The sequence below is a fragment of the Vombatus ursinus genome, unplaced genomic scaffold (assembly GCF_900497805.2).
Source record: "Vombatus ursinus unplaced genomic scaffold, bare-nosed wombat genome assembly UNPS02014935.1, whole genome shotgun sequence".
Classification (NCBI taxonomy): Eukaryota; Metazoa; Chordata; class Mammalia; order Diprotodontia; family Vombatidae; genus Vombatus; species Vombatus ursinus.
The window spans coordinates 1,485,119-1,498,398 of NW_020954713.1; the positions used below are offsets into that span (position 1 = coordinate 1,485,119).

Sequence of the window (13,280 nt, forward strand, 5' to 3'; positions counted from 1 at the left end):
GGATAACAAATAAGCCAGGCTAGGTGACCCATAGAGTACATGAAGAAAAGTCAGTCAACAAGTATTATTAGCTATTTCATGCAGCTAGTTGGTACACTGGAGAGAGTGCCTGGAATTGGAGTTAGAAAGACCTGGGTCCAAATTCTGCCTCAGATACTTACTAGGATGGTGAAAGGGCTTTGAATGCCAAACAGAGGATTTTGATCCTAGAGACAATAGGGAGCCATTGGAACTTCTTGAGCAGAGGAGTGACGTGGTCAGGTTTGTGTTTTAGAAATATTGCTTTGGAAGATGTAAGGAGAGTGCATTGGAACAGGGAGAGATGGGAGGTAGGGAGTAGGCTATTATAATAGTATAGGCAAAAGGTGATGAGGGTCTGAACTAGGGTGATAGTTGTGTGTGTGTGTGTGTGTGTGTGTGTGTGTGTGTGTGTGTGTGTGTAAAACGAGGAAGAATGGAATGTTGTGGAGATAGGATCATCAAGACTTGGCAGCTGATTGGATGTGGGGAATGAGGGAGAGGGGAGAGTGGGGAATGGCTTGGAGATGTTGAAGCTGATTGCCTGGAAGGATGACAGTGCTTTCAATAAAAATAGAAAAGGTCGGAAAAGGGGTGAGCTTTGGGCAAAGAGAGTCAGTTCTGTTTTGCATATATTGACTTGGAAATGTCTAACTAGTGAGTGGTGATGAGAACTAGGGCTGGATATACAGGTCTGGGAGTCCTCTGTCTAGAGTTTGTAATTGAACTTAGGGAGACTGATGAGGTCACCAAATGAGACACTAGAGAGAGAAAAGAAAAGAGGACTCAGGAGGAGCCTTGGGGAACACACAAAATTAGGGGCTAGGACATAGATGACCCGTGAAGTCTGAGAAGGAACACCCAGGTGTGTAGGAGAACTAAGAGAGTGAAAAGGGTCATCAAAACCCAGAGAGGAGAGAGTATGTCCAGAGGGGAGAGGATAGTCAAGAATGTCAAATGCATCAGAGAGGCCAAGAAGAGCGAAGATTGAAAAAAGGTCCTTGTTTTTTAAGATTATGAGATCATTGGTAGTCCAAGTTCATTCCAAAGAGTAGATGAGAGGTTAGGAAATTTACTTCATTGAAGAGGTGGTGGACTGTGGATCATTGAATAAACTCTCAGACTTGGTTAAAGTGTTGGTTAGTTTTACTGATTTTTTTTCCTTTGCTTTTTAAGCATTTTTTTATTTCAAAGGATGACTTGCTAGGTTGGGGAAATGGAGGAAACATATTTGGAAATAAAGATGACGTAAAAACAAAAGATAGTAAAAGATAAAGACAGTTTTAAAAGATGATTGCTGACTTTGGAAAGAAAAGTTTCAGTTGAATGATGAGAGTGGAAGCCAGACCACAAGGGGTTGTGAAGTGAGTGAGAGTAAAGGAAGCAGAGACCACAAGTGTAGATGTGTAGATAGTTTTTTTTTTTAGGAGTTTGACTGTGAAAGAGAGGATAAACATAGGGGTGAGTAACTGAGTCAAGTGAGGGTTTTTTAAAGACCAGGTGGGAAGAAGGCATTTTTTTGGTAGTTAGCTGAAAAGGAGCCAGCAGACAGGGAATGACTGAAGATTGGAGAGAGGGGTGCAATTTAGGGGTTGGATTTAGGAATGGGATCAAGGGTACAAACAGAGGAGTTGCCCTCAGTTTCCTATCTGTAAAATTATGGGTTGGCCTAGATCTTGCAAATCTTTGCTATTTCTAAATCATCAAGACATCATAGAATCATGTAGCTCAACCTTCTCAATTTATATATGGGAAAACTGAGGCCAAGAGAGCTCTCAAAGGCAGTCTCATGCCTTAGCCTGAAGAGCTGGTACTGAAGCAAAACCTAAACACTACAAAATCCTTCATTTTCCCCTTAACAGTTGAAAGTTTTGAACAGTCAATTAAGAGAAATACAGTCAAGAATAATATTTCACAATAATAGCTCACATACAAGCATCCTTCCTGTCTACTCATGGTCAGTATCACCTCCCTCCTCCCTGACCACAGATCAGCAAAAAACAACCCTGCGGGTATGAGATGTGTGTGTTTGTGTGTGTATATACTTAGCCCAAAGCAACCTCCAAATGGAAACTCTACCCAGTTTTGCCACCATATGAGTCCTTTTCTGCCAGCATCAGCAAGAGGAGAGGGAAAGGATTCTGTCTCCCCGAACCCTGTCCTCAGTCTCCACCCTGGCCCACTTTTTTGATGGAGCCCAACTGACCTGGAGGTGATGCAGGATGGAAAGGAGGAGCCAATGTCAGGGCCACATTGAGCTCTGTAATTCAGCAGTGTACTTGTAACTTATATTGGACATAAATTAGACCGTAGTCTAACACTGCAGCAAAGTCGTTTTTTGCACTCTAAACCGCTCTCAGGGACTGCCTGTGAAGAGCTTTGCCTGCTTCCAGCCCACCCCAACCCCCACTCAGTCCAGCCAGCTGTTTCTGGTTAAACATTCGCTGCAGGCCTGTAGGCCCAGCTCACTCTGGAACCATTTCCCAGCAGGCAAAGGCAGATGAAGGAAGCTAGCACTGGGCTAACTGCCTGTCTCAGGGATCATGTCCCTCTCAACCCCGATTCCTGTGACCGCCTATCCTGCCCTGACAACTGGCATCATGGCTCCTCTTGTACATGGACATGATGTCCAGAGGGCCTTGGACAAATCATTCCCAGGACCTTAGTTCTCCACTTACTGCATCTCGGGGACATGCTCACCCCCGCCTCTCCTCCTCCCCCAAAACGAAAGGTCTCAACCTTTTGGGAGAAAGCTCCACAGACCCTCAGGCTGCAAAGAGCTTTGTTTCAGCTCTGTTTCAAGGTCAGACTGGGAGACCGAAACATGGGTCCTCTGAGTGCTGCTGCTGTCTTGTAAGTAAGCAGGGCATTGTTGGAATTCCCCTTGTGCATTCCTGCCTCCAGAGTTCAGCAGCTCAGCTGGCCTCTCCCCTGGGACCCTCCCACCCACACCTCCGGGGAAGCTGCCAGAAACAGAGGACAAGAATAAGTCTGGCCGTTTGTCACAGACCCCTATAGAATACATAGTATGTCAGAGCTGGGGCAGAACTTAGAATATAGAATGTTAGCAGTGGAAAGGAACTTACAAGGTAGAACATAGAGTGTCAGAGCCGAGAGGGCTGTTAGAACATGGAACATGAAGTGTCAGAGCTGGGAGGGGACCTCAGAATATGGAATGGCAGACCTGGAAGAGGACTTTAGAACATGGAATGTCAGAGCTGGGAGGGCCTTTAGAGCACTGAATGTCAGAGTGAGGAAGGGCCTAAGAGAACACCTTGTTCAACCCCTTCATTTTACAGATGGGACAACTAAGGTTCAGAGAAGGGCAGTGACTTGCCTAAGGTCAGACAGCAAAACAGTGACAGAGCCTGATCTAGAACCTAGGCTTCCTGATTACCAGGCCTGGGGTTCTTTTCACTAAACCAGACTGCCTCTACACTGCCACAATGAAGAGTGTTAAGAATGGGTCCTCTCTCATTTTTAGAGGCAGCACTTTGTAATGGAAAGTGCCTTGGATCAAAAGCCAAAAGACCTGGGGTAGAATCCCTCTGTGACCTTGGTGCTAGTCACTTCATTACTCTGGAACTCGGTTTTGGCATTTGTAAGTTAATAATAACAATAATACTTATATTGCCTACCTCCCCAGGGTTTTGAGGAGGAAAGTACTTTGCTTAAAGTACTGTATAAATGTGACTCATTCTGTCTAAAACCAGGAACTCTGTAGCAGCTAATCTCAAAGGTCCCTTCCCTCTCTGAATCCATGACCTGCTCAGATGAGAAGACCATAGTTCCTGAGTACTAGGGGAGCATCATGGTAATCAGAGGTAGGCAGGACTGGTCCCCGGGCAAGGGAAGGGATGAGATCCGGACTTTTCAGTCTAACTCAGTTTAATTCAACAAATTCTTAAAAAGCACTATGCTTCTGTGTGCCAGGCACTGTGCTAAGAGCTGGGGATACAAAAAAAAAATGGCAAAAGCATAGTGCCTGCCCTTAAGGAGTTTACATTCTAATTGGGGGGAGAACATATGAACAGCTATGTACATACAAGACAGATAGACATATCATACATATGACGTATATGATTATAGATGTAGAAGATAAAGTATTATTGTATAATAAACTGGAAAAGTAAGTTAGAACTACAGGGTACTAATCCAGAAATACAAACCAAAAAACCTAGGACGATCCTTACTTTCAGGGAGCTTACATTCTACTGAAGGGATGCAACATGTACAAAGTTAGATGAATACAAAGTAAACCCAGGGGAATACAAAGTAATTTCAGCGAGTAGGTGTGGTGGTAGTCAGGAAAGGCCCTATATGGAAGGTGGCATTTGAGTGTGCAAGATTCATAGAACTATTGATTTTTAGAGCTGGAACGAGCTTCAGAGACCACTGAGCCCAGCACCTTCATTTTCTGTGAAGGAGGCTGGAGATTGTTAGAGGCAGAGGAGAGGAGGGAGGAGGAGGACATTCTAGACCTGAGGAATCCCCTTGGCAAAGGGACTGAGCAAGGCATGATATGGATTAAGGTGAGGAAGGACCCCTAGTAGGCCAGTTTGACTGGGACAGAGAGTCTACAAAGGGCAGTCTATGAAATTATACTGGAAAGGTAGATGGGAGCCAGATTGTGGATTCCTTAAAACATTTTATAGACATTTATTATCTCTCCCTTCTACATTCCACCTCCTTCATCCCCCCAAAATATAAAAAAAAAAAAATGAAGACCCTTCCAACAAACATAGGTAGTCCAGAAAAACAAGTTTTCCCATTGGTCATGTCCAAACCTACACCTCTCTCTGAATGCTTAATTTCACCACCTTTCTGGTGCTTCATGTGCTTTATCCTCCCTCCTCTAGAAATCTGGTTTTATCACAGCATTGCCTAGAGTGCACAAGTCTTTCAAAGTTGTTTTTCTTTAGAATGCTATATTATTCTCCTACTTCTACTCACTTCCCTCTGCTTTGGTTCCTAGAAGGCCTCTCAGTTCCCTTGGAAACTGTCCATTTTGTCATTTCTGATAGTGTAATGTCACGTCCGTTAATTGCAACTTGTTCAGCCATTCCCCAGGTGTTGGGCACTCCCTTAGTTTCCAGTTCTTTGCCTCCACAAAAAGAGCTGCTCTAAATATTTTTGTACCTATGGGGTCTTTTTCTTCTTACTTTGACCTCCTTGGGGTAAAGGCAAGAAATGGTATTGCTGTGACAAAACATACACCAGTTAAGTAACTTGGGAAGGGGGCATAGTTTTATGAAAGTTTTAAATGATAAACCAAAGATTTTGAATTTTACCCTAGAGGCAATAAACAGGGAGCTATGGATAATTTTTAAGGCAGGAAGTAATGAGATCAAATCTGTGTTTTAGTAATATCCGTTTAGTAGTTATGAGGACAAAGTGACCAGGAGATGCTGGAAGCAGAGAAACCAATCCTAATTAAAATAACCTAGGTGAGAGTGATGAGGCCCTGAGCTAGGGTGGTGGCTATATAAATGGAGAGAAGGGGACAAACAAAAGGGATGGTCAGGAGGCTGAAGTAGAAAGACTTGGGTAACTGATTACGTAACAGAAGATTTAGAGCCGGAAGGGACCGTTGAGGCAATTTATTCCAACCTCCTCTTTTTATATATGAGGAAACTGAGTCCCAAAGAAGACCACATACAAGGAATAAATGGGCACTCTTTCCACAGCACTGTGGAGGATTCGAAAGAAAGAGAAGGATACATACTTGTTGGTTTTGAGGCAAAACCCAGCCCTGGCCAATGGAGAGGATCTTGCCAGGCTAATGCAGGGATCCCTAGAGATACACTGAGGTCTAGACTTAGTGGGCATGGGAGAAAAAGACCCCAATGGAGACTGGCCAATGGAGGGAGGCTCTGTTAGTCATAAATAATCTGGAATGATCAAGGGAATGAGTCCCAGACTGTCTTCTTGATTTGTGATCCATTGAGGGCTTAGATTTCCTTCTTAGGCCAAGGGTCTAGAGGTCCCAGGCTCTCTACTTACCAGCCTCATCTTACCCAGAGCACTTTAATATATAGTATGTTTGAGGACAGCCTATTTATGGGGTTAGCCTCAGGCTCCATGTTAGGCAAACTGGCATGCTCAAAGGCGCCTTAAGGCCATGTCCATGTTAGAACTGGGCATGTCCAGAGAAGCCCAGGTTACATAAGTATGAGTGGCAATGTGGTATAGTGGGGAAGGCAAAGGACTCCTGACAACAAGGTAGAGTTCAAATTCCATCTTACACACTTTCTAGCTATATGACACAGCAAACCACTTAACTTCTTAGTGTCTCAATTTTCTCATCTGTAAAAAAAAAAAGAAAAAAAAAAGAAAAAAAAAGATTGGATTCTGATTATTTCCAAGGTCCTTATAGCTCTAAATCTATGATCAGGTAAATCAACTACAAATGTAGAGGTCAGATGCTGGATTAAGATTTGTATTCCTAGTTTTCCTTGGTTTGGTGGCTCTGTTCAGGCTCCTAAGGATAGGCAAGGTCTTCTATTCCTTCCTCTCCCTGCCTGAGCAAAATCCATCATTCCTTGCCTACTTCTTGTCTCTTGAGCCAATTTAGTTTAAACATGTGTTAATTTCCCAGTCACGGACAACATTCCCACAATCCTCTCCTGGGCTCATTCCTTCCTTTCTCTTAGTGAGCCTGCCTCCCCACCCCCCAACTCCACATGGCTCACTCTTGTCTACTTCACTGTGATACTGAATCCCCGAACAAAGGAATTCCTCAGGTTTGGAGGTGGTAGTGAGGAAGATGAGGATGGTATTGCCCAATAGGTTACATGCTCAGGGCTGGTGCCTGGGCTTGAACTCCCAAACCCAGCTAGTCATAAGTATTAGATGTAGATCTTGAAGGGGCATCTGAGGTTATCTGGCCCGTGACTCCAAGAAGCTGTAGCATATGCAGCGGCCACACCTTGGTAAAACCGTCCTGGCAGCCAGGCTCAACCAGGCTGAGGGTAACTGACAGGCCTCAAACCCACTTTAGGGGGATGTCTACCTCAAGCATATGAGGACTTCCCCTAGGGGAATGGGTGGATGAGGCAATTTGTTCCAAAGGCCACAAGGCAGCTGAAGCAGGTGCTGTGGAGCCTCAGAGCTTGGTCAGACATGGAAGATGCCAAGGTCATCCGGAGTATTCCAGGTCATCACCAGTTGTCTTGATTTTTGTCTTGCCATGGACCTCAATGACTGTGGAAGAGAGAATGAGACTGATGACTTTTCGTAACTGCCTCACTTAAATCCATTTCGTGCTAGTCAAGACATTACCCTGTAATGTCATTGGTCCTCTTCCTAAATGAAGGATGAAAAACCACAAAAACAGCCCAACCCCCTCTTTTTACAGAAGAAGAGCCTGAGGCCTAGAGGGGCAAAGTGACTTGTCCGAGGTTACACAGTTACCAAGGTGGGATTGGAATCTAGGTGCTCTTACTCCCAACTTAGCAATGTTCCTAGTTTACTGCATTCCTCCCCAGTCCAGAGCCCGTCTTTTCAGAAAAGTATTGAAGGTAGTCACTCCTTCTAGGCTACTGCTGCCTGGTCTCTGGTCCTCATTGTCCAATAGTTTTGGTGCTCAGAGTTGGGGAATGTGTGGAATGAAGCAGGAAGGCCAGAGCTCCAGCCTCCATGGCCACTAAGCCTGGGGTTTTTAACCTTAGTGTCCTAGACTCCTTGGCAGTCTAGTGAAGCCTGCGGATCCCTTCTCAGCCTTTTTAGATACACAAAATTAAATGCACAGAATTATAAAGGAAAGCAATTATGTTGAAATATAGTTATGAAAATATTTTTTCAAAGTTCATAGACCCCAGGTTGAGAACTCCTCTAAGCAAGTGGTTATTCAATTAGTTAATGTTTTTTTGAGTTGCCATGCATATGCAGAGCGAGGGTCTCTGGGACTGGAGTGGGGCAAGGTAGAACGGATGGAGAAAAAAGGGAGTCATCCAGGTAGAGGAGAAAGAGGGATGCATTTGGAAGCAGGCCAACTGGGTTCAAATCTCAGCTCTTATACTAGGCAGGTGATCAAATGAGGAAACATATATTAAGTACGTATGTTTACAGATCTTAAAAGTGCTGCATGTTACTGCTGCTGGTGGTGATGATGATGATAATGATGATGATGATGATGGTGATGATGATGGGCAAGCCACTTTACTCCTTTGGGCCTCAGCTTCCTCATCTGTAAAATGGGAATATTATAGAAAGGGAATGTTATATGGTATAAAGAGTCAAAAGGATTTAGGGCTAAATCTGTGTGGCTCTGCCAAAGCCACCAAACCTCTCAGGTCTCCAGGAAACTTTTTAGAATTTAGAGTTGGATTGGAGAGCACCTAATACAGGGGGTTCCTCACCCTTTTGTGTGCCAGGGACATCCCTTAGACGATCAGTTTGGCAAAAGCTAGGGGCTCCTCAGAATAATCTTTTTAAGTGAATAAAATGTGTGGGATTTTATTTATTTATTTATTTTTGGCTGGGCAATGAGGTTAAGAGACTTGCCCAGGGTCACACAGCTAGTAAGTGTCAAGTGTCTGAGGCCGGATTTGAACTCAGGTCCTCCTGACTTCAGGGCCAGTGCTCTATCCACTGTGCCACCTAGCCGCCCCAATTTATGGGATTTTAAAGGAAACCAATTATATTAAAATAAAGATGTGATGTTTTTCCCCATCCCCATTCATGGATCCCCAGAAGGGCATCTGATCCAAACCTACCCTTTCATCCTATAAAGGAGCAAACCAAGGTTCAGAGAGGACAAGGTATTTGCCCGAGGTCATCCAGAGTCCAGGCTGAGGTGAATGAATGAAAACATTTATTTACTGAGCACTTACTTTGGTGGATAGAAAGCCAAGTTGTCGATCAGCATTAGTACAGAGAATTCTACACTGGGGGGTTCCCCTACACCAGAGAAATCACAGTCCTGAACTTCCATTCACCAAAATTCTTTCATTAGATCATAGGGCTAGGTGGAAAACAATGAGCAAACCTTAAATTAATAATAATAGTAAGCATTTATATAGTGCTTTGAGGTTTGCAAAGTGCATTCCAGATATATCATTTTATCCTCATAACAGCATTAGGAGGTAGGTGCTGTTATTATTACCTCCACCCCCTTTTTACAGATAAGGAAACTGAGGCAGGTATAGCTTAAGCAATTAGCCCAGAGTCATACTAGCCCAGGATCAGTAAGGGACTGAGGCAGGATTTGAATTCAGATCTTCCTGGCTCCAAGTCCCATACACTATCCATTGAAGCTAAGTCCCACAGTTGTATTATTGTTATAACACAGCCCTGCCCTTAAGGGTTCCCTATTCTGAGGACAATGAGATACGAACATATAGTTAGCCTTGGAAATAGAAATGTAAGCAGAAGCCTAACTCAGGAATTTGCCAATTCTTTATTTCCACTAGGAAGAATAGAATAGAGATGTTAGCTTGGCACCAAGAAGTGCCCAACCTGGGCAGCATGGCATAATGGGGACTTGGAGTCAGGAGACTTTGGCTGCAATTCTTGCTAGTTGTGTGACTGACCCAGAGCAAAATGGTTAGACATTGTAAGCTTTGTTGCTCGGTATACAGTAAACACTTAAAAATGCTTGTAGTCTGTTGGCTTCAGTTTCCTTTTTTGTAAAATAGATAATACTTGCATTTCTTATCTTACAGGGTTGTTATGAGGAAAGTGAGTTGTAGGGCTGGTTGGACCTATTATTATTTTAACCGTCTTGAAGCTGTGGTGATGATGGTGGAGGTGGGGGATAATTGAGGGGGGTGTGAGTGAAATGAGGTGGGTAATGAGGGGAGCAGACATAGTGGTGCCAACTGGTTTGGAGAGTGGATGGGGAAGGCTTTGAGGTTTACCAGCAAATTCCAATCTGCCAGTTTGGGGCTCAGTACATGATTAAGCATGTACAGGCAGTAGGTGATTGCACATGGAGGCCTTAGTTGTAGGTAGTGATAAGAGTGGGAGCATAATGGAATGGCTGCCTGGAAACGGTGAGTGGAGAGCTGGATTAGAGAGATGGTCGATGGGATGGGCCCAGATGGGTGAAGAGGGCTAGGCATTTCCAGTGTGGAAAATCGCAGGAGCCAAAGCCTAGAGTTTGGAATAAGCAAATTGGAGACAATACCTGGCTCGTAGGAAATGCTTCATAAATGCTGACTGACTGGCTGGCTATTTGGAGTGGTGGGGATGAAGAGTAGGAAGGATAAGGGAAAGGCAGGGTCTTCAATGTGGGGTACTGAATACAGAGGAAGTAGGAGTTTGAATCTGATCTCTAGACTAGAATTTTTCCTCAGACTTCTCTGACCCGCTTCTCCTCAAGGGATCCTAAGAACAAAGGTGGAAAGCTGAAAAGGGCCTCAAGGATCATTTAGTTAGTTCTTTCCTGGCCATGGGGACAAACACAAACACTAGAGGCCATCTGCGTCAGGCTCAGAGATCCCCTTGCCTTTGTCCAACTCCTTCATGCCCAGGCTGGGTTTCCTCAGGCTGCAGAGACTTCAGTTCCTTTTTACTAAGGACTCCCCACCTCTCCTGGTCCCTCCAACTCTTCCCTTCCCACTCTGATCTCCATTCTGTCACCTTCTTCTCTGACCTCTCCTTTTCCTCCAATTCATCTTCTTTCTCTTTTCTTCCCTTCTGCTTCCTCCTTTTGTTCCTCTTCTCTCTCCACTTTTCCCTCTTCCTTTATCTTTGTTCTCTCTTTCTCTTCCTCTCTCCCTACCTCCTTCTAACATCCTCCTCCTCTGATCTCTTCTATTCCTCTCTCCCTTCCCATCACCCTTCTCCTCTTCCCCATCCTTCCTTCCCTGGCCTCAGGACACTCCTCCTTCTCTCTCCATCTGGGTTCCAGCCCCACTTCAGTCCTTTCAGCCTGGCTGGATTGGAGGCCCCAGGCGCCTCCTGGGGAAGGGGCTTGACAAGCCCTGCTGACAATTTCCTGCCACAGTATCCGGCCACCAGTCCTGCCGAGGCTGTGGGCCCCCTCCCCTGCTCTCTGCTCCCCAACTCCTCCCTCCTCTTCCGGCCTCCCTCCTCCCCTTCCTCCCACCGCATCCTTTCCCCTTCCTGCCTCCCCCAGCTTCCTCCCCTTAAGCCCTTTCTCTCATTCCTCTCTCATCTTTTCCCCCTCCTCTCTTTCTTCATTCCTACCATCATCAGTCAAATCCTTCAAAAGGCCTTTATTGAGCTCTGGCTGTGTGCCCCCATGAAGGCCTCAGGGAAACAATCCAGGTGCAGTGGAGACAACCCTGGGGGCTGATCTGGATACCTGGGGCTGATTCCTCTCTTTGCTACCCACTTATTGTGTGGCATTGGGCTGTTCCTCTCTACTTTGGGCCTCAGTTTCTTCCTCTGTAAAATGGGGTAACTAATCTCCCCTTTCTACTGGTCATTCCCCCACAATTCTATGGAAGATGTGAAGGTGATTACAAAACATTACATGAGTGTGAACTGTGAAAGGGAGCTCAGCGTATATAGCATATGTCCCTACCACTCTTGGAAAATTGCATTTAGGTCTAGGAGCAGTATTTTAAGGAGAACAGTTTTAATTTTTTTGCATAAAAGGATCAGTTGAAGGAACTGGGGAAGTTTAGCCTTCAGAAAAGAAGCCTGAGGGAGTTGTAGGGGGAAGATGTGATAGCTTTCTTCGAGTATTTGAAGTGTTGCCCTGTGGAGTTGCAATAAGACTGGCTCTGTTTGGCCCTAGATTAAGGCAGAATCAGAAGCAATGGATAGAAGGTGGAAGGAATCAGATTTCAGCTCAGTTTACAAAATTTTCCCAAGAATAAGAAAAAAAGCCTAAATCTAAAAGTGCAATGACTGCCTTGGGAGGCAAGCACGGGCTTTTTTCCTAGGAAGTTTTCTCTCTGGGGCAGGAGCACTTTGAGATGTTGGAGAGGGGATTGTGGTCAGGTGTGAGTTGGACTTTATGGCCTCTGAGATCCTTCTCTGTCAGCTCTGAAATTCTGAGATTGGAGAAGGCCAGGCAGCCTCAGGGCAGGGTATTGGAGTAACTAAGGAAAGGGGAACAAAAGGAGTCCAGGGGCGCTGGCCCCCTGGGGAGATGGGCAAGGCTGGGAGGCCATGATGGGTCCAGAGGCTGATCAAGCTTGCTTGGACTACCCCCACTCCAGGTGGCGCTCTCAGGGAGTCCACGATGCCAGATGCAGCTGCCCACCTGCCCTTCTTCTACGGGAGCATCTCGAGGGCGGAGGCAGAGGAGCACCTGAAGCTGGCAGGCATGGCGGATGGGCTTTTCCTGCTCCGCCAGTGCCTCCGTAGCCTGGGGGGCTACGTGCTCTCACTGGTGTATGACCTGCGCTTCCATCATTACCCCATTGAGCGTCAGCTGAATGGTACTTACGCCATTGCTGGAGGCAAGCCTCATTGCGGCCCAGCTGAGCTCTGCGAGTTCTACTCCAAGGATGCCGATGGCCTCCCCTGTCTTCTGCGCAAGCCTTGCAACAGGCCGAGTGGTATGGAGCCCCAGCCAGGTGTCTTTGACAGTCTTCGGGACAGCATGGTTCGAGACTACGTGCGCCAGACCTGGAAACTAGAGGTGCGGCCCAGGCAGGGAGTCCTCGGGGTCCCTCAGAAGATTGCCCGGGAGGGGCCAGGTAGAGTGGGACAGTAGGGTTCCCTGAAGAAGTTACCTTTCAGCACTTCAGTTTTTCTATCCGTTTCCCTTGCGCTATCTACCTGCCAGGTTTCCTTTGTGAACCTTAAGGCCCTAGAGAATAAGGGCTGTTATTCTTCCTCATGGGGGTACCCTGACCCTATCCCTCCCCAGGGTGATGCCCTTGAGCAGGCCATCATCAGCCAGGCCCCCCAGGTAGAGAAGCTCATTGCCACCACAGCCCATGAGCGGATGCCTTGGTACCACAGCTCCATATCCAGAGAGGAAGCTGAGCGTAAACTCTACTCAGGCTCCCAGCACGATGGCAAGTTCTTGTAAGTGGGGCAGGGGGTGGCAGTGTGAGTGTGTATGTGTGTGTGTGTGTGTGTGTGTGGTTCCATGTCTGTGAATGAAGGTTGCTCGTAGGTGACACAGCATCTTCATGTGACATAGTCTTTTTGAGTGCACACATGAGCTTTGTCAACGTGGTGAAAGTCCACATTAAAAAGCCTGGTTGGCTTTCTGACTTGAATGTGGAAAGAACCCTGGTGTCCTGGGCACTACTGGGCATATGCTTTGGAAGTTGGAACTGAGATGTATCAATGGCTAAGTCAGTCAATAAGCATTTATTAAACACCTACTA

General features: G+C 45.9%; 1 protein-coding gene across 1 annotated transcript in view; it reads left to right on the plus strand.

Moving 5' to 3' along the window:
* LOC114029622 (tyrosine-protein kinase ZAP-70) overlaps positions 1–13,280 on the plus strand; it is a 40,027-nt gene that overhangs the window by 15,315 nt on the left and 11,432 nt on the right. Inside the window, exons 3-4 of the mRNA XM_027844169.1 lie at positions 12,156–12,580; positions 12,812–12,972. Coding sequence (XP_027699970.1) covers positions 12,179–12,580; positions 12,812–12,972 — 563 coding nt within the window. The 5' untranslated portion in view covers positions 12,156–12,178. The remainder of the gene's footprint in view (positions 1–12,155; positions 12,581–12,811; positions 12,973–13,280) is intronic.